This window comes from Perna viridis, chromosome 10, assembly GCF_037379345.1.
Source record: "Perna viridis isolate PV_CMFRI_1.1 ecotype Kerala chromosome 10, ASM3737934v1, whole genome shotgun sequence".
Taxonomy (NCBI): domain Eukaryota; kingdom Metazoa; phylum Mollusca; class Bivalvia; order Mytilida; family Mytilidae; genus Perna; species Perna viridis.
In genome coordinates, this window is record NC_142454.1 from 22,540,276 (window position 1) to 22,563,284 (window position 23,009).

At 33.6% G+C, this 23,009-nt stretch overlaps 1 protein-coding gene across 1 annotated transcript; it reads left to right on the top strand.

The window, feature by feature from the left end:
* Nucleotides 1-205: 205 nt before the first annotated feature.
* On the top strand, nucleotides 206-22,453 carry LOC148604991 (ryncolin-2-like). Its single transcript, XM_088547533.1, has 5 exons — nucleotides 206-227; nucleotides 1,428-1,570; nucleotides 3,492-3,588; nucleotides 4,554-4,718; nucleotides 22,035-22,453. The coding sequence occupies exons 1-5, from the start codon at nucleotides 206-208 to the stop codon at nucleotides 22,268-22,270; spliced, it is 663 nt and encodes a 220-aa protein (XP_088403659.1). The 3' UTR covers nucleotides 22,271-22,453.
* The last annotated feature ends 556 nt before the right edge of the window (nucleotides 22,454-23,009 follow it).

The following is a 23,009-nucleotide window of genomic DNA, read 5'->3' on the forward strand; positions in this document are numbered from 1 at the left end:
AACATTTGTAATAGAGAAAAACAAATCAGTTAAACATAGCATACAACCAGTGGAAATACTAAATGTAAGATCACAATTGATATGTGCCATCGAATGCTTTAAAAATCCTATTTGTTGTTCAAGTGACTTCGATGAGGTTGAAAAACTTTGTAGTATATATAGAGGCTGTTTTCCTGAGACCGTGTCTTTGGTTGGGATTAAACACATGCGTAAAAAACCAAGTGCAGGTTTGTCTTTAATCGAACATTTCATTGAACAATGGACGATTTCATTACAATGATAAACACAACTAATTTGCACTCATCATGACCATTTGTAAATTAAATGTACTATTACTATGCATACCCGGACTCTTAAATGTATATTATGTCCCTAGTTGAAAATAGGTTGCAGCAAAATCGCAAGGTCCACTTTATACCATACAAGAGTACTGAAGATATTTTAGTGGAATCGTTTGGTTATAAACATGACATCCAATCTATAAGCAGTATCTCTTAAACATCATTTGAACGAGGATCCTCCCAAGTCAGGGTTTGGAGTCATCCCTCGCTCCCTCAAACCCCCGACATCACTCATCATATTTAGCGGGTATCGTCCAGCGCCATCTAGTGAGTTACTTAAATTTAAACCGGATCCAAAATCCAATCAAATCACTCGTAATAGACACTTTTCGATATAACTTACAAAATTGCTACACATAACGTCAATTTTTTCAGTAAAGACTCTCAATAGAATATACATTTTTGCTCATATTGCATCATTTGTTACATCATACAACTTTCAGTTACTATACCGGATCGTCCATTTCCTCGTATTATTGTTTACCTTTCCACAGACATTTTATGTTAAATCGATTTTCATTGGTGCTTCGCACGCGGAGAAGCATCCAATCGGAATTGGCTGGACGATACCTGCTAAATATGAATGAGTGGTTTCAGGGGTTTAAGGGAGCGAGGGTGGACTAAAAATCCTGACTTGGGAGAATATTGAACGAGATGCCACGGACAATCATATAGACGGACACCTAGCTCGTTGCGTTGTTAATTATGGGGAACTTTTTAAATATAAGAATAGCGTTAACGGTCTGCAATATATGCAAAAAATTTTGGTGGATTTGAAACCTAAAAAAAAATAATTTTTGTACACCAGAATAGGTCGAACAAAAATATCTTTTGTCCTATTCCACTTTTGATTTCATAAAATAGTCCCATTTTTTGAAGCATTTTTTAAATACGAAAATACTGTTTTTCCTAAAATGTTTTTAGTGTCATAGTTTGATATTCACTTTGTACATTGGGTGATAAATGATAATAATTTGCAAAAAAAAAAAGAAACAAACAAAACAAAACGACACTACAAAACGGAAAAAAAAAACAAATAAGAAAGTTCATTCAATACAGGACTGGTACCTGATATATTTATTCCAGATTTGCTTTCTTCTGCAACACCAACGGACTGTAATGACCTACTACCCGGAAGTGACAATGACGTGTACACCATTTATCCGATAGCTAACCATCAGATGGAGGTTTATTGCGACGTGAGATTAGAAAGTGGCGTTGGCTGGACGGTACGAATTAAAAAAAAAAAACAAGTATAAAGAGAGTAAACGATCTGTTTTAATCTAAATATTTTTTTTCATTATATACCTTTTTGTTGATTTGTTTTTTTTTTTGTTTTTGTTTTGTTGGCCTTTTTCCTTGACGATATTAGATCCAAAAAATACGACCGTTGTCCACGAAGTTGATAGTATATTCAGAAAAGTACCTTTTTTGGACAATAATATCAAGGCTGTCGTATTTTCAAGACGCAAATGCGTGGGATTTGGCCATGATAGTTTGACCAGAGAGGAAAAAAAAACAATTCATCAGAGTAAAATGCCACCATATCAGCTTCAAGATGCGTGAGTCTTATACGCAGAATTCGTCGGAGTTGGCACTATTGGGACAATTGCAATATACACTGTATACAGCACTTGTATCGGAGTAAACTTTTAATTACATTTTTCTAGTATTTGGGGAATGGGTGTAGGGTAATGTATGGGCTCTATAATGGAATTTCGTGAAAATGGGCTTAACTGATTTTTCTTTATATTTCACAATAATATATTTTGTTAAAAACAATTATAGTTTAAATGCATATAGAATTTTAATTGAAAGTTAAAGAATACAATTATGAATTTAAAGGGGATTGTACGGAAGCCCATTAGGATCACTGTTTTATTATTATTATTTTCTCGAATTGTCGACTTTAAACTTGGAACAAAATAAACTATAAAAAAGTTGGTAATTCAAGCATCAAAGTTTGAAATTCCAAAATTAAAGTCGATAAGTCCACATTCCAACATTAGAGACGATAATTCCAACTTTACAGTTGAAAATTCTAACCTTGAACTTGGAAATTCCAACTTTACAGTCAGCAAATCAAAAATAAAAAATGAAAAAAAACAATGGCGCTTTTCAGTATTTTCATAGATTTTTCCAATTTTAACAAAGATTTACATTACCAGGTATGTTACTAAAGATCCCTTTGTTCTAACTGTGGGATAGTCGATGAGCATGCGTAGAGCATGCTCAAAATACACAACCCCAACCTGGCGGAAGTGTATATTGAGCATGCTCATCAACTTGCCACTTTAACTATAAACCAATAGAATGGACTGCAATATACATTAAAGAGTATGAGAAACATCGTATATTTCGATTTTGTGTCAAACTCGGACCTTTAATGCAAAATATTATGTTCTCCAGATAATATATATATAAAATATGTATACCCTCTATTGTACTTGAGATAATTAAAAGTTTGTTCTGAATGTTTAAGAGAATTTGGAGTAATTCATTTGTTTGTTTTCAGTGTAGCATCCTTTATACATATTCGTACTATACTAGTAATTAATTCTGGTTCTACGTAAAGAAAATGCTGGCATCGATTTACAATAAAATTGATTCCCGTGTATAAAATACTATCTAGAATACTTAAAAGAAGTAATTAGGTGAAACATAAGTATAGATCAATCTTACATTCCAATTGATGAATGTTTTTTTATGTTCTTAAGAATTTTTTAAATTAGTGCCCTGACGGAAGCATATTAGGGATTTTATCTCGCCATGGACAGTTACTCTCTTGCCCTGGCGAGTTGTTATATTGCCATTTGAAGATACTCTGTGAATTTTGAAAGTTCATATATGTGTCTATGTCGTGTTAATTATACGCCATTATCCAGGCTCGTCGTAAATAGTTTTTTTTATTTTCTGAAGTTATTTCTTATCAAATTATTTGTTTCATTTATTGACATAGTCCTGTTAGTATTGCTATTATAAGGTTTTTCTTTTTTTTTATCCACACAACAATATTTCTAAAAAAAATAATCAGATTTATCTTATCAGTTTTATGGGTAAAGAAAACAATAAGCATTGGTTGGTATAATAAGCCCTTCCTTTAGAAGGAAGACACTTTCAAAATTCCTTTTCAAACGTTTACTTCTTCAGGTGATACAGAGGAGAATCGATGGCTCGACTGATTTTAATGTTACTTGGGCAGCATATAAAACTGGATTTGGATCCAAACACCACGAGTATTGGCTAGGTATAACTGTTGATACAAACTACCCCATCATGGTTTTATAAATACCTACAATGGTTATTTATAACTTTTTTATTGTTCTATAGACTGTTCTATACACTGATATAGCCAAACGTCATTAATAAAACTCCATGTCGTACGAAATTGCAAGCAAGTCTTGCCACATAAAAGTGACAGTTTGTCAGTTATTTACTTCCATAATCATATACAATGTATATAGGTTTCCAGAGGCGACTTCAGAGATTTTTAAACGAGGTTCCAGAAAAAAGTGGGTTCAAGGCTTTTATTTTCCCAAATTATGCACCAAATTAAAACGAATGAATTAAAAAAATCCAATCCAATCCGATCCCCGGAACCCTACACCTTATTTCTCCACTGACTTCTTAAATGGTTTTACATACCATTCGTATGATATAAACATTTAATTTACATCGAAACCAACCTCTCGTACCAGACAAGATTTTCGAAAATATCTCTAAAAATCGAGAGTCATTGTGAAATCATCTTGAAGATCATTAAAAAAAGACTTGAATGAAAATGACGTTACGTACAAACAGTTTGTAATCACACTAGATTTGTTTTGCTTGACAAAAGTAGTACAAAAACTAAATGTCCATTAAAATGATTAAAATGCCATAATTGAATTAATAATTAACAGAATAATAAAAACTTTCGATTTTGATTTTTATATATTATGTAGAATATCTCATCTCACCCTCACGCGGTCGTCGAGATATTTCAAATCATGTTAGCAGTATCGAAATCGAGAGCAACTGTATGTATATTGATAGTTGGCAGGACTATCATGTATTCCAAACTTGTGAATTTATCTATATTCAAAATCACAATAACAAAAAAAAATCGACCGATTTAAAATTTTGATGTCTGAAAATATATTTAAAATGCGCAGCCTGTGAACTTTTACTTCACGTGTACTGACTAATTTAATGGATTCACCTTTTCTACAGGTAACGACAATATAAACGTCTTAACAACCTCAAGAAATTACACATTACGATTTGACATGGAGGATTTTAGTGGTATCACTGCTTATGCTCAATACACAAACTTCAGAGTGGAAGACGAGTCTACTAATTATGTTTTAAGAATCGGAGATTACAGTGGGACTGCAGGTAATGTGACTAGGCATAGTTTAAACTATAGATTTATGGGTAGTCCGAATTTCCTCTGACCCTGCAACCCTCCTCTTTTTTGTCAAGGAAGGCTATTTATAGCCTGAACTTGATTTAGAGGTCGCCGGAAGTGGATATTGCCAGATGGGACTCCCTAAATATTCCGCGAACTATTCTCTTTACCCTCCCCCTTTTCCACATTGCAAATTTACATTAGTATATCGCTCCGCCGCCGATCAATATGTGATGCTTTATTTTTCGTAAGAGATGGAAGTATTGTGACATCAAAACTTTTGTAATATTTGTTGAATTGCAATATTTCTATGATTATATGCTTATCTTAAACTAACTGAATTTTGTCTAAGCGAGCAGGACTATTTTTTCTAATTGACCTGACGCAGGTCAAACACGGTACCTCCAATAACCGAAAACAATATGGCGTCTGAAGGACAAGTGACTAATTTCGAAGTACTGACGCTATATTGATTATTACAGACTTTCGTGAGGTATCTAGAAAGTGCTGGAATACTAATAAAAAAACGTATTTGCAAGTGTGTTTAAATAACACAGTGAGCAATTATACCACCCAAAAACGTGTTTTATTGAGGTTTCCGGATTTTCAATCTGGGTTTCGGTTAACACCGAGGTTTTTGGTTATTCGAGCAACCCGATCAGATGTCGGAAGTTTTTAATGACGGATTTTTTGTACCTGCAATTAACACTCTTTGAGTTGTTAGTATATTATTGATGTCTACAATTTCAACATGGATCCTGTAGGTTTGAACGTGTTAATTGTTTGTCAATCTTACCAAGAAGTTAAATATACATGTAGACTACTATCATGACTGTAAAAATCTGTTGCGAATGTCGTGAGCTTCTAATAACGGATTTTCGGAGCTGCAATGTACGTTTTTTTGTGATGTACAAAAAACGTAAGTATAGTTTTAATGTTTATGATTACAGTGAGGGTGTGTGTTAGGGGGGGGGGCGGGGTGGCATCCCTCCTTTTTATGGAAAAATTATAATTTTCATGTGTAAAATTTACATAAATGACAAATAATGTCCAAGCACCCCCTTTTTCTGAGGAACTCAAGCTGCCACCCCTCATTTTCAAAGTGTGTTGATCCGCCTCTGCCAGATTGGTCCTGAAGGTTTGAGAAAGTGTTCTAGTGTTTGTAAATTACAGGTATTTTTGTGAACAATTTTGATAAAAAATATTTTTACACATGCTAAGAGTTTTCAAGTTGATCTATATTTTATACACATTGTAATGTTAAATAAATGTAAATCTTATATTTAAATGTGTGTCATGTGTGTTTGATTTGATCCCAGGAATTTAAAAAGCAAGGCAATCTGTACATGTACATGAATAAACATACAAACATACATGTAGCAAACAATATGAAGTATTTAAACTAGAAAATAAACATTTGAATCATGGAATTGTTAAATTAATATGATTTCGAAAGCAGAAACATAAACACTGTCTGTTTCAAAGGTAAGAATGAAAGGCAATGTACGTGTAATTAAAGTAAGATCTTAATTGCTCCCCTTTTTTTCTATGTCACATGAAGTCATGCGACAAAGGAAGAAGGGGGAGCAATTAAAATCTAATCTGAATTAGATTGGGATGAAATGAAGCCATGTGGCATATTTATCACAAACAGTAGTTGATGTTGATCGATCAAAAAGAGAAATATCTAGTAAAAATTAGTATGTATATGCAGCCAAACAAACTATTAGAGCATAAAGAGTCCCCACTTATTACATAACTACTGAAAATTTTCCTAAATACGTTAAAAACGATTTAATTACATTTTTATTGTATTAGAAATTGCCCCACTCTCAAATTTTCAATTATTATCATTGTGGCTGACCTGTGATTTAAATACCCTATATCAACCCCTAGACTTATATCGCATACCCTAAATCACACGCCTAGACCTATATTGCGTACCCCTAGACCTATATTGCATACTGTATAAATGTATATTACACCCCTAGACCTAAATGGCATACTATGTATCGCACCCCTAGACCTACATATATATGGCATATCCTATATAACACCCCTAGACCAATATGGCATACCATATATCACATCTCTAGACCTACACTGCATACCCTATATCACACCCCTAGACCTATATTGCATACCATATATCACATCTCTAGACCTACACTGCATACCATATATCACATCTCTAGACCTACACTGCATACCCTATATCACACCCCTAGACCTATATTGCATACCTTATATCACACCCTACACAAAACACACTTGAAGCATAAATAAAATATATGTTTTGATGAACATGACATGCCAAAATCTGTATCTGATGGGGTATCAATCCGCGACCTATATCACCCCACGACCAATAGCCCTAAGTGGGTTGACATAGGTTCTGAGACCGCATGTGATACAGATTTTGGTAATATTTAGTATGGACTGTACATGTGTATTATATCCTTATACATGTAAGTCATAATTGATTATCAATATGGTTCTTTTTAGTGCATTGTCAAGATATACATTTAGAATGCAGATCTTAAAGTTAGATACAGGATTTTCATGACACATGAAGGACACAGTCAATTAGGTTAGAAATTCTATGTCCATGAAAGTGGATTTAAAATATGATGGATATCAAGGCACCCAAAAGTAAACCTTTCCTAAGAGCTTATTTTCAGGGACATTCATACATGTAGAATGTATTAGGTAAGTGAAGGTATATATAAGTTTGTTCATATACTACCAATACACAATGATTTAAAATTTTCAGAACTGGTGATAGGTCTACTGTAAAAATTGCTAGTGTAGAACAGTTGTCATATGTCTTAGCAAAATTTGCAGTTTACATTTGTATGTCTGTGAACAGGAAATTTATACTGAAAACTTCAAAAATACATGTGCATGTACTCTTACTATGTTTACTGGCATATGCAGTACAGTATTAATTAAAGATTTCATACATGAAATTATGATATTTGTAATATAATAATAAATGTATCAAATTTGTTATTTACATTACAGTGGGACATTAATTCCTCATAAATAAATCAACATACAGGGATGGATCCAGATATTTTGAAACGGGTGGGGGTGGGGTCCAGACATCATTTTAAATCATCGGGTAACTAGAAACCATACATGGGAGAAGCCCTAAAGCAACATCATTAGTAAACTTTCCAGTTTCTGTATTTAGAAGTTTTGTCTAGTACATGAAATGGCTTTAATTTATTGTTTTAAACTTACCACTTCAAACCACTTTAATGATCTTCCTGGTTATGAGGGGATGTTGTTATAACAATGACCACCTGTCAGTCAGGTGACAAGTAACCTATTCTACTCTTACTTATGTTACCTGTTATTAACAGGTATTGAAACAAAGATGTGCTTATGAAGTACACTGTACTACATTTTTGTACAGTTTGTTATGTTTTATTGAAGATAAATTTGAATTATTTTAGAGAAAGAAATGTTTATTTTTTCTTAATTAAGACAGCTGATAGAGATATTAGAAGAATAAAATCTTAGAACACTGAAATATAGTAGATATATACTACATTAACATTTTTAATGTAGGACAAAAACTATGAATAATGACAGAAATATTGTTTGCAAATTTTCAATCGACCAGTATTGATCACTTTGGGAATATTGACCAGGTGGTTTAAAAACCAGTAAAAACCTGGTACTGTTGTAACCACCCAACTTGTATTTTTGCCTGATTTGCACGAAATTATATGTACATGTAACAATATTTCCCAACAGTAGGAGGTTTCTCCATATCATATGGTTAAAATACATGTATATTTTCATGAATTTACATTGTAACATTTCTTGATTTCTTTTTAGTGGTTTTCACTTAGAAGTTTCACTAGATGAAGTGAGAAGAAAGCAAACGTAAAACAGACTATTTCTGTGCTGGGACACTATTTAAGCATGAAACAAAGTTCATGATTCTCAAGTGCTAGTACATGTATGTGTAGCATGAAGCAGCTGTAAATGTATATGTCAACATCTCTTAATAAAAAACTATAAAAAAAAAATTAAAAAAATATTAGCACTTATATATTTGCAAAACATAAGAGTTACTTGATTTGTAATCTTATACATATTTGTGAAACAATCATGCAGAAAAAGGTGAAAGAAATGCACATACATTATTGACATTATTGAAGGTAGACGGATATTAAACACTCAGCAAATAGTGATTCATCATAAAAAAGTGGTACTCATGAGGTATGGGTTTACTAGTAACTTTTTGGAGAGAAAAAAAGATGGATTTATACTCAAAGTGCATGTGTGATTAAGACATCATATTCCCTATATTCACGACATCTCTATACTATTGACTTTCCAACCTAATTTGAATCTTAAATTGCTCAAATCTATGAGCTACAAAGTTGTTTTTAGTTTAATGATCTTTAAACTACATAGTACTTTTTACAACAGGAGCTTTTATCCTGGTTTGAACTGAAATATTCCCAGAGAAAGGTAATCATTTATTGTACATACCATAGCCTATTCTAGACAACAATGACAAGGACAAATTTTAGTTTTAATTTATTACAAAACAATTCTACATCAAAGTGAGCACAAGCAAGGGAAAGTTTTTTGTTCCTTTCTCCTTTGAGATTGGGCTTGGTTCAACTTCCTACAGTCTGCAGGATTCATTTCATGCATCTCTAAACCGAATTTTCAAGGTGTGGGTCCAATCTTACTTTGAAAACTCATTGAATAGTGATTCTCAGTGGAATTCATATTTTGTAAGAAATGCTGATTTAAGTGTTAATAAATTTGAGGACATCAACGTACGTGTACAACCAGGAATACCAAAAGCAATAATACAAAAGAAGACCCAAAATATATATTGATAAACGGACTGTATGCATATGGTTATTCTTTAAAAGGACTAAGTTTTGATCGGTTTATCTAGCTTACAATTTGGTTACATGAATATTTTTGATTACTTTGAGGTCTTCCTTGACTCAGTGCATCAGCACTTTGACTAATTAAAGTTTTGATCATTTTCCACGAGAGACCCAGTTTTGTTTACATTTTGAACCGTAATAGAGAGTAGGCGGAACTTGTTACTATTGGAACGGAACGGAGCAGAAACGATTTTTTAAAATCGGAATCTAACAGAATATTTCACAATTCCGTTGAAAAATTACGTGTCCGCTGTCCTTCCATTCCAAAAGTAACAAGCTCCGCCTACTCTCAATTACGGTTCTAAATGTCAACAATGTAATTTTTGTAGCAAATTTGGTATCATCATACAGGAAATGATTCCGGAATCGAACTAGGTAGGTGTGACATGCACAATTTCAACTTGAAAGTCGTTACAAGAGGTTGAAGGGCGGTACTCCGCGGTACCGCTGATTCTTTTTGTATGGCACATCGTTCTGTCCCCAACCCGACATATCAATATCTAAATAAAAAAGTAGAGGGTTGCAGGGTCAGAGGAAATTCGGACAAGTTTATGGGCAAAGTGACATAAGAACAGGTTTAACTTGACCAAGCTCTAAGCTAGCAAGCAATAACGCAGCGAACATTAAGAAAGCGGGGGAAAACCTCTATTTCAATGGACTATGCCGTTTTATCAATTATTTGTGGGTAGTTACATATTTTCGTGATGAATTATTTAAACAGAGTCATTACCATTTTTATTTCGTATTGTTTGATTGATATTGAAATAGTTAAAAAGAAATTTAGAATGTTGTATTTTTAACGTTTCTCTAATCGCAATCGTCACTTCCAAGAAACATGTAATAGCAGGATAGCAGAGGTTTAAAAAGTCTTCTAAAAACGATGTTTAATGCACCGAAATATGATACGGCTAAATTTTGTATCATTATTTAGGAAAATCATTCTACTTTAAAATTAGAATTGCCGTACATACGTATTGTGGTCACATCTTGTAAAAATTTGTGTTTGTGAGGGAGCCCTGTTTACCTTCACAATACAGGCTGGTAGAAAGTCAATTTTGATTATGAAAACATGAAAAAAAATTGTTAATTTTCTAAGTATGTTTCGAAGTAAGCATTAAGGATTACATAAGGCTGTAATTTTAAAGTAAATATTGATATGCAGAAAATATTGACGTAGTTTTGCAGACCGTATTTTTGTGCTGATTTTAAGCCAGTTTTCATCAATTATATGAACTCTTACATGTTTAGGTTACAGACCACCAATTGCATCATCAATTTGGAACGTGCGCAAAAAAGTCCAAATAAAGAATTTTTAGGATTCCCCAGGCTATTTTTAGGGTAGATGAGTGCCGAGCGTCAGTGCTGCACTGCAAGGTACTAAACCCCTTGTGAAATTTTGAGTGACAAAGCAGTACATGTGTATGTTTCAAGTGATATATGGTTTTGGTTAGGTTAAACTTATACAAGGTAAACTACTGAGGATCCCCTGAAAATAAAAAAAAATAACATCGAGAGTAATGGGAATCTGAGTTAGTGGTTTGTAGCCTTTATCGACCACAGTTGGTTTAAATGTATAGATTTTGTAACCAGGTACAAATTGTATCTTCTGAATTAAGTCTCAATGTTTTGTAAAAGTAAGAAGTATTTTTAGTTAGTAAACAAAAAGGTCGCTATCGGTGGTACAAGCTTCCTCATAAATGCGGAATATCACGTATTCCGTGCAATCTACCGTATATTGTGGCCAGTCAATAGTACGCTTAACCAAAATTACATTCTAGCATTGTCGGTTACAATTTCACCCGGATCTATTTTTAGATTTTAGTTGAAGTGAAGACCCCCACCCATACGGAAATTGCATTGTGAATAATTGCGCTTTTGTATCCTCTTGCGTCTCGCCAATGATATGTTATATACTGTTTATTCTCCTAGGTTATTTTTGTTTAGTTAGCAAGAAATCTTCGACAGAATTTTGTATTTGTTTTCTAATTTGGATATACGCTTATTTTTTTAAGTGACATTTATAAAGACTCGGACCAAATCTGAGTATGATACGTTTTAATTCCGGATTATAATAGTCTTTCAAACTTTCGACATTTAGTACTAAGACTAGTAGATTTGAGAGGTGATTTTAATGGGGGTTGAAAGAAATCTTAGTGAAAAAACAACTTAGTTTGATAATTTTTGTCAGTTCTGATTTAATAATTTAAACATATTTTATTCAATAAATAAATTGAATAGGATTGGCAAGGCCTATATATATATCCTCTCCATACAAGGCAACAAATACAACATGCAGATAGAAGATATTTATATATATAAAAGAATACATTGGTTGATAATGATTCTATTCAAGCACTTTTGTATTTAAATTAACATTTTACTCTAAAAAAATTGTAATAGTAATTATCTGTGCAATTTAAATTATAATGCATAACTTTTCCATTATCTTCAAATTAAACTCTTTTTTTTATTTTTTTTTATTTTAGAATATTATCAATATACATTTTTTGTAAACATTGATGGATAAAGTTCAAAGATTGAAAATTATTAACTCGATCTTGACAAAATAGGTATTTTCTGCATATTTCATGTTTACTAGACATCATGCACCGATCCCTTCATTAAGGAAGATGGAATTGATTTGAAATGATTTTTAATATCTAGCAATAATTCAATTAAAGTGCATGATAAATATATCATTTAGACAGACTTCATTGACCTCCTGTGGTGAGCATAGTAATGGCAAGATAACAAGAAATGATGATTATCTTCAATGTGGACCCTACAGTGTGGACAGTTTTGGTTATCAGTCAAGTGATGAAGGAACAAATGTTGATTAAGATTGCTTGCTTCATTCCTCATGCTTTGATTTTATATATTATACTCATAACCTTCAAGTATGGTAAATTTTGTAATGATATATATTTATCCTAAAGCATTATGCTAATTGTCATGGTCTGATATGTCTATTGGCCGAAATGTCTGGCATTCGTAAGGAATTATTGGTTGTCACGGTCCGAAATGTCTTTTGGTCGAATCGTCCGGCACTGGTTAACATTGTGGTTCTTAAATTTTCGAAAGGTCTTAAAAATTTCTTTATTGCATTTAGTTTCGCTTCATTCTGTTTCATTTTGTACAGTTAAATTATGTTTTTATAACGACTTGATTCATTTTATTTAATTGATTTGTTTCGATTCTTTCTTTTATCGATTATTTTCGTTTCGATTTGGTACATTTTAGTTTCGCAATTTTTATGACCCGAGAATTATGGGTTATATACGTTATTGCGCGAGTCACGGTCATTGGTTCGATTGTCGTGGTCCGAAATATCTTTGGGTCGTTTTGTCAATCGCATGGAATTATGGGTAATGGTACTTTCGTAAACATTGGAGCTCCTTCTGTTGACTGTTTTGACAATCCATATCTTGGAAAAAAATATGATATGTTTTGAACTTAATCCAAAACGCTACTGAGACTGGTTCTGTTCTCCATCACATTTTTCGAAGAGTACGAAAATGAAGCTGCCATTATACTGTTTTTAAGTTCCTGAATTTACATGCACAAACCGGATATTGATGCCTGTTCTGCCCATAAGTATACATGACCCAGTTGATAGTACAGCCACTTACGCTCCCTTCGGGAGCGTATAAAAAGAGAGGGTTGGATCAGTGGTTCAGCTAAATAAGAAGTCATAAGTGTGCCAAAACATTTGAAAAGAAGTACATATGCTTAACACATGGGAATGTTTGTTTCTTACGTATAAGAAGACACACTGAAAGGTTGTGATTGCATTAATTGTATAGATCCAAAAAAAAACATTTCGATTTTGATCGACATTTCCTTTTTATCCATAAATTCAAAAATGGCAATTCAAATATCTGCCGTTATACATGCAGTAACCACAGGGGCTTGCTCCCTCTATCAAATATTCCGCCCCACTAGTATATATAGGTTTTATATACTAGTAGTGCTGCATGTTTGATAGTCGGAATAAGCCCACCCATGTGTAGTAACTGATCGTTAAATACCTCGGCGAATGAACACTTTACAAAGCAATCAAGAACCATACTAATGATTTTCAGATCTAGGTTAAGCTGAAATCGTAATTTTGTTGTTTCACTTGATGCTACATATAGCAAACGGCATTTTGCTTTACCATTATACCTCAAAGGGAGCATAAACTGAACACACAGAGCCGAACTAACGAGTCACCTACTTTGTTTTAGTTCATTTGAAACAAAAAAACTATTCCAATATGAAATATGGCAGATTGGTAAACTAAGAAGTAGAACAAATCGCTATCGTCAATGCTGTCCCCCAGAGGCCAGTGCAAAGAAATTGAAAAATCCTCTCTTTTCCGTCAAGATATTCTTATAACCTGTCAGGCTTCAAATCAAAAGCTATCCCAAGTATCCATTCACAAACTTTATATTAATCATAACAGGTCTGTGTGAAGGATACGGATTTGCCTGCCAGAATATTCAATGCTTTTACTCGCTTTTAATTTACGACAGTTTAACTCTGCTAAGGACCTATTCTTTCGACACATGTGTACTTTTAAAAAAGTGTTCCAAGTCAATGGCTAATAAGCTTTTCAAACCGAAAAAAAACTGTTGCCAACACAAATAATCAAACTGGTCAGAAAAAAGTGTCTTGGAGGTATATGTAGTCTTTGTCGCATTTCATGACCTTTCAAAACTGGTACTGCTAGACAATACAATAAAAGTCTTTTTGTTTCTTTCTTTTGGCTTGCACTGGCATGTTTAAGACGAATATCGGCGATATGGAGTCAAAAACAAACTAAGACCAAATCAATTATGATACTATAATGCACTGTTTCGTTGTGTGCAATAAAATCAACTTTGGCCAATATGGAAGTGTTGTTTATGCTTTTTTCTTTGAACTGCATTTATTGCATTATTGGTATTATCTTTTTTAAATTAATACATGCTTTCCGTTTCTCAACAAACTGATAGTTTTCGTTGTAGCCAGTACAAGAAGAAATTATAGACAGGTTAAGTGGTGTTCTTTTGAATTAATAAAAAACTCCATGTTTATCTAAAAATTTGTCAAGAACTGTGATGGTTTTATAAAACTTAGGCCTACTAAACAGTTTTGTTTAGTATCATATACTTATCTTTGTAAATATACGAAATATTCACGCACTGGACCACATGGGAACTTTTCTTTAACTAATGGAGAAATGACTCTTTCAAAGCTGCTTTTTAAATAGAAAATACGATTTTTTACTACAAATGTTAGCTATAAATATAATTTCAGAATGTGTTTTTTCAATATTTACTTTCTAGTTTTTACATTTCGATGCCTTCAAGGTCAAGGTCGGCCAAAAACTGCTACAGACAGCGCTATTTGCTAGTTTTTCTTAAATTTACTGTAGCTATTGATTCTTGTATGGGATGGAATTGGAGCTGATCTGATGTAAAAAGTTTGGGATTTTTCGCACTAACAAAGGAAAAGTAAGCCATACAAAAATGATCCAACTTTTTTTTCTTAAAAATCATGATTGACATTTCACCCCATTTTGGTAGAGACGTAACCACAATCGATGTGTACGACATCGCTATTTCGATATAGCTTGAAATACGCTTTCCATCGATATATAATTTAGCCATATTATATTCCGATGCATTAAATTCACAAAAATCGATAGCCTGCAATCCTACTATAAATGCTCATGCGTTAAACCGTGTTCATTTACAGTTACGATAAATAATTGACGGTTGTTATAGTAGACTATAGAAAGCAACAACTAAATATCTTCGAACTGTCGTGAAGCTAGCAAGCATAATTAACCAATTTTCATGATACGAGCCATTACGTTTACATTAAATTATGTATGTATACATGTATAGCATTTCCAAAACTAGATTCATATGAAGGCTAAATTTGACTATGTTTCACTTAAAACATTCGTTTCTCTAGTTAGCCTCTAATCAGAAGTGTATTCTATAAAATCTGCACATTGCTTGAATCTTACAGTCTCCTATTATTAGTTTTTTCTGTAATTCGTATCGTTGCATAAATATCTCTGAATGTAGAATTACAACTGTTTTCATGACCAAACCACTCAGTGGTATTAAAATATGCATGCGCAGTCATATCTGTTTGTGAATGATAAAGACAAAAAGCTACGCGTGGGTAACGCATGTTTTTTTATATTTTCCTTTGTTTACAAACAAACGCCCATGTGTTAAAATGCGCTGTGATCATTGGTCTGTTTAATATGGCAATTAATCGAAACGTACTTAAAAAGTGTGTTTCTTGAAGGGAACAGCTTGCGGGCGGTTGGTATTTTTTCTTCTTATGATAGTTTTGCAGTATCGTTTAACCCCCAAAGATAAGTAAAAAATAATATTGCTTTGGGTGAAAATAACTGAACTGCACTTATTGTTTTGTTTTTGTCCTGACTCTCATGCGCATTTCATTTAGGGAGGGACTCCGAAATAAGTGTGTGTGTGTGGGGGGGGGGGTACTCAGCTTTTTTCCCCATACGTCGGCTAGGTCAAGAGAAAATTTTCGACTCCCCAAAATATCTTACAAACCCTTAACAAATACCTGAAAAATGCATATTACCACCATAAAATAACCTTATTTTTTTCGAATCTCCCACAAAGTACTCACAAAAATTTTGACCCCCCCCAAAAAAAATACCGAAATTAAAAATTTTGACCCCCGAAACAGTTCCAGCCTGTGTATGGCAAATAATTCTGAGTACCTCCTCTTGGCTCGAACTATTTAACCTTGTGGAAAAGGGGGGTTTGGTTTTTTTTTTATTTTGGTAAAACAATTTTATCACGTAATTTGAGAAAGAGAATTAATTTGCTGAAGAAGTGTTGGAAAAAAAAATAATGTGAAACAGAAAAATTCCCTATTAAACGCTTTGAAAATATGAAGAAAAAAACATTATTTCACCTTATCACAGCCAAAATTTAAAGTTGAAGTTGCACGTGGAAAGATACACATGCTTGCAATCTTGTTTATGTTTATGTTAATAATTTTCATGGTAACATTAAAAACGAATTACACAAGGATATGGATTTACCCTTATCTTTGTTTGTTTAGTACCTATTGAGTTATGGTATTGTCTCGAGCATCAACAAAAAAATTATGATTATCGGTTGATCTCAATTGCCCTATTCAATTTTGTTTTTATTTGCCATTTGAAATCAGAAATATTTTTATCTTGATTAAAATTGTATTAATTTTGTGAAAAATATGAATTCAAATAGGCAAATGGTAGTCTGGACCCTCGTTTAAAGATAAATATCAACTGGAACATCAGTAGATATTTACTCAAATGATTTATTTGGGAAACATAACGGGGGGAATTATGCATTACTTTGTTTCATTAGAAACTAAAAAAAAAAAACTATACAAATGTATTTTAATATACAAAACTATGTTTGAGTAACGGTATTTGAAAAATAAATTGCCCGATACAGGTACAGTTAAAGAAAATATGGAAATCGGAAGATTTGCCTTTTTATGAATATTGAAACTTAGAAATAATTGCCTGAATGAGAAGATAAATTGAATACGTCGATTATGGAAACAAAAGTTCCCAACATATTTTTTTCATCTTTTATAGGCAAAATATTAACAGTTTGGTTCATGTTGAGGTATTTTTTTTCCAGGGTAGAGGTATCGATTTTTTACTTAATTGGACTTGAAAAAAAATCAAATAATTATTACTTGGGGCTCATTTAAAAGCTAAGATACTATATAAATGTACTTTATCACACAAAAGCTTGTTTGAACTACGGTATAATAGATATTAAATTAAATTTTCTACATCAGGAAACAAGGAACAATTCATTTTCATATATGAATTATCCAAGAAAATTTTAAATATTACACCTTAGTACACCTATAAAACTGGTCACAGTATCAAAGAAAGTTCCCAATGACAGCATACCGACTCATGTTTTATGCATTCGTAATAACGATAGGATGCAAAGATGGATAGACAGTTCACTTTTCTATATCATAAAACCGTGAAAAGCTAATTTGCATGTAAGAACCTTTCAGAAAGTTAAAAATATTTTAGCTACTCCATAGAAAAATGGTCTCAGTCTCAAATAAAAATTATCATCGCTAGCATACATGTATCGACACTGTAAAACTGATATTTTAGGCATTCAAAAACAGATTGTGATAAATCTAACGTACTAATATGTCTGATCTATTCAGGCGATTAGATATAAAAAATTGTAAAAAGGTGATTTTCAGAATTTCGAATTTTCTTCCGTATCGACCACCCGTTATTGTCGCTTACAAACTTTTATTTGATACACTACATTCGTTGAGTAAATTCGTAAAATTCAAAATTTCAGGTTATCACCAATATTTAGTAAATCGTATTTTTGTTTCAAATATCACAATTTGAATTCTCAGTTTTTGAGAACGGTCCATATGCACATCCTGGAAATTAGGTGGTGAACTTACCAGTATGGTGCCTAACTAACCCAGAATGGCATGTAAAAGCTTTGCCGTAAGAAATTTTTTATGATACCTTGAAGAAGGATCCCCACTTGACCTTTTATGCCAACTTTGAATTTACAGTTTTGTAAGAGTAATCAAGGGAACCAAGGTTAATGCAGTAATCAATGTAATCTAGTAACTAAGACCAGACATGGAAAACAGACATACACAACAAAGAACATAAAGTAACTAAAATTACACATACAAAGTAACAAAAACAAATGAGCAACTCGGACTCCACTAAAAACTGGGAGCATGGACCAGATGCACAGGTAGGGTAAGCGTCCTCTGCTTTCTAGAAACACCCGCCGAGTTGCTCATAAAAAAGTCAAGTCCGTGGTAGACGAAAGAGTAAAGAAAAACCATGGCACGTTGAACAAATCATGGCGCAGTTGGATACACCGTAACAATCCACGAGTATGATGACGACCATAAAACTTCTGTAGTGATGACTTCAATCTTGTAACAACCCTGTTCCAGAAGCCTATTTGTTAGAAATCTAGCGCGGTACAAAAAGTCTGCGTAGTTATGTCAAGCTCTGGCATAATGATTTGTGATATGAACACTCCATGCGCAGGTGTTGAAGGGATGTTGCACAGATGAAAGGAAAGTTGACAATTCTGATTGAAAAGTCATCACGTTTGTCGTAAAGTTTGGTCAGTAGTTTTCCTTTACCATCGATTTCTATCATGTTCAATATGTGAGGCTGACTTCACAGTGTCTAGTATCCTTTAACTCAAGTTCTTTGGGTTAGGTGCGATGTATCAAATCCCATAAATTAGGATTGTTTAAAGATAATACGTCATCTATATAGCGGAAACTGAGATTAAAGGATCTAGCTAAACGATATTCTTTCGGATCAGATAAGCTATAAATTCAGCTTCGTACGCGTGAAGGAATGGGTCAGCAAGTAGAGGAACACAATTTGTTCCCATTGGAATGCCGACCGTTTGTTGAAAAACGCGTCCACCATACTGGACAAATATGTTGCCGATTAAAAATTTCAGCATTTTTTAAACATCTTTTCTGAATATTTGGAAGACGATTTGGAATTATTTCTTACAAAGTATGAGGAATCTCTACCAAAAACTATATATTTGTATCCAGGTGTATCATCTTTTTTGGAAAAAAAACAACGATGTATAATGTTTTTAAGTCGGGATTTTAACTGAGTGTTGAAAAATCATAGGTTTTAATGGTATTATATTCTGATGATGGTCTTGAACTGAAAGGTCTTTCGAATTTTTTAGGATCCACATTGAATTAATACCACTACGGGAGTAACAAGTGTTGTGGTAGGACTGCAGACCCTTTTGACAGCTGTGAGGTATAGAAGTTAAAAGTTTTGAAAGAGGTTTGGTGGTATAATTTGCAGATACAGCTATGTAACGTTGTTTTTATGTATTCTTGTGGAGTTTAGGAATCCAGTACATAGACGGTAAATCACAATCATCGTCCTTGGTAGAGAGACCAGAAGAGGATGACACAGATTTATGGTTTATCACAATCTCTTCTTTGGAGAGTGTAGTAGAAGTATAGGTCTTATCACTGACATTATTTTCTACGCCTGCCTCTGATAATAAACATTGGATGTAAAACGTTTTGCAGACAAAAGCAATGTTGTTTTGGGCTTTGTCTGCTGGTACGACAATATATTTGTCATGTATAGCAGACAATGTTTTTGCTACATCGGTTCATATGCACACCATGGAAATTTGGTGGTGAGCTAACCGTTATGGTTACTTACTAACCCTGAATGGCCTGTAAAAGCTTTGCCGTAAGATAGTTTTATATGACACCTGGAAGAAGGGTCCCCCACTTGACGTTTTTTGCCAACTTTGAACTTCCACTTTGGGAGAACGGTTCATATGCACACCCTGGGAATTTAGTGATGAACTAACCGGTATGGTGACTAATAATCCCGAATGGGCTGTAAAAACTATACCGAAGGAAATTATAATTACTTACCTGTTCGCCTCCAATCTGTACATTTGACTCATACAACCACTGCCCTTGTCCAGCTTCCCAGGCAGTGAATAATACCAAAGATGTAAAGTAGGGGTAACCTAGTATAGTTCTTTTGGAAAACCGAAGTCAGGCCTTAATAAATAACCAACTCAAAGTTGGAATACAGTTAAATATTTTCAAGTTACTTATACCAATTATAGTAATCACATACAGAATAATATCTTGTTCTGTTTCCGTTCTCCGCCCGCACTCTACCTCAAAACCGAAGGTCAATACTTACACACTTATAAGCGGATAGTGCGGAACCCACTTAAAACCGAAAATGAACTCCGGTGCTCCGAAAATGTGAGGACTTGCTTATTCTTGCAAGAGTAATCAAGGGAACCAAGGTTATAGCGGTAATCAAAAGAATGTAATCCAGGGACAAAGACCAGACATGGAAAACAGACGCACACAACAAAGAACATAAAGTAATTAAAATCATACATACAAAGTAACAAAAGTAAATGAGCAACTCGGACTACACTAAAAACTGCGAGCATTTACCAGGTGCACCGGTAGGATAAGGTCCTTTGCTTTTCTAGAAACACCCGCCGAGTTGCTCATTAAAAGTCAAACCGGGGTAGACAAACGAGGAATGGCTAACTATGACCCGTTGAATAAATCAGTTTTCATGGTGCTGATGGATACATCATAACGATCCACGAGTTCATGATGACGACCATAAAACTTCTGTAGTGATGACTTCAATCTTGTAGCAACATAACCCTGTTCCAGAAGCCTATTTGTTAGACTTCTAGCGCGATATAAAAAGTCTTCGTAGTTTCGGCATGCTCTGGCATAATGTATGAGTTGTGATATGAATACTCCATACGCAGGAGCCGAAGGGATATTGCCACAGATGAAAGGAAAGTTGACAATTCTGAATGAAAAGTCATCACGTTTGTCGTAAAGTTTGGTCAATACTTTTCCCTTACCATCGATTTCTAAGTGTAGGTCAAGATATGAGGCTGACTTCATAGTGTCTGTAGTATCCTTTATCTCAAGTTCTTTTGGGTAGATGCGATGTATCAAATCCCCGAAATTAGGATTGTTTAAAGATAATACGTCATCTATATAGCGGAAACTGAGATTGAAGGATCTAGCAAGACACACAATGGTCGCATTGGTGGTTGAAGTTCAAGAACATGTAAAAAAAATGTATTTTTGCAAGACATGCACCCGCCGTTTACGTCGTTTAAGTTTAAGAAACAATCTTGCAAGACATGGACCCGGCGTATTACATGGTTATTCAAGTTCTCGTACATCAAAAAAAGAATGTATTCTTGCAAGACATGCACCCGGCGTATAACATGGTCATTGAAGTTCTCGTACATCAAAAAAAAGAATGTATTCTTGCAAGACATGGACCCGGCGTATAACATGGTAATTGAAGTTCTCGTAAATCAAAAAAAGAATGTATTCTTGCAAGACATGGATCCGGGGTATAACATGGTCATTGAAGTTCTCGTACATCAAAAAAAGAATGTATTCTTGCAAGACATGGATCCGGGGTATAACATGGTCATTGAAGTTCTCGTACATCAAAAAAAGAATGTATTCTTGCAAGACATGGACCCGGCGTATAACATGGTCATTGAAGTTCTCGTAAATCAAAAAAAGAATGTATTCTTGCAAGACATGCACCCGCCGTACTGGTCATTGAATGTCAAAAAGGTCAGTGTCAAAAAGAAATGATATCAATTGCAGATGAGGATTGCTGATCATATTCAAAAGAGACTGGGGTGAGTTAGAAATGTGTGACTAATAGTTCCCTTCATTTCTTCATTTTTATATAATACAATTCAAGTAAAATATATTATCTATAAACGTGAATAATAAAAATAAAATCTTTTTTTCTTTCAGGACACTCTATGGTTTCATTCCATGCAACGAAACCTTTAAATGGTATGAAATTTTCAACAATAGACCGTGATAATGATTTAATTTCTGGACATTGTGCTAGCTTCAGAGAAGGGGCGTGGTGGTTCAGAGGCTGCTCACAAGTCAATGTTAATGCTGTTTATGATTCAATATACTGGAAGGGTTTTAGAGATACAACTCCACTGAAATCCATCTCAATGAAAATAAAACCACAATAACTGATATCGAAGGCGAACCAAGCAATATAGTTTTTAAATGTTGTTTTTTTATTTAATTGATTTATCCAGAAGTTCAACTGTTCTATGTTATCATTATATATCTATAGGTTGGATTCATATATTTTAACATTTTTGAACGAATAATTAGAACTGAATAACAGTGGTAATCGTATAAAATTTATAAAATTCGAACTCCTAAACATTCAGTTCTACTGTTTCATTCATTTAAAATAGATTAAATATATGAATTACATTGGTTTTGTTCAACTGCAAATGTGTGAAAAAAGTTTTGATGTACTGTTCTACCTAACGTAGTGATGTCCGACGTGGTGGGATAGGTATTACCGTACCCAGATTAGTGCCCTTTTCTATACCATAAATCTAAAATTAATATACCATTCCCTCGCATATACGAATTCGTTACCTTCCCCTTCAAAATGCCAACCGCCGATATTTTTAAAGATTACAAGAAATAATTATGAAGGTTATGACTGAAAAATTGCATGAAAAACAATGAAACCATAATAGAGTTGACTCCACAAGTAAGTGCAGATATGTGAAATACTATAAAAAAAATCTTTTACATTGCGGTTTTATAAGAAAATAAACGGTAAGTTGAACATGACCCCTGCCGGAACATCAACAAACTCAGTATCAAAAATGACACAAAACACAGGTTAATCGTCGTAACAGGTTAAAACAACAAAATAATATTATGACCCTAACAGAAGAATGATTT

Excerpts from the sequence above, each read along its gene's own strand:
- LOC148604991 (XM_088547533.1), top strand. The coding sequence starts at position 206 with ATGCGTAAAAAACCAAGTGCAG. Across the intron at positions 228-1,427 it reads GCGTAAAAAACCAAGTGCAG|ATTTGCTTTCTTCTGCAACA; the intron begins GTTTGTCTTTAA and ends TATTTATTCCAG. Across the intron at positions 4,719-22,034 it reads AGATTACAGTGGGACTGCAG|GACACTCTATGGTTTCATTC; the intron begins GTAATGTGACTA and ends TTTTTCTTTCAG.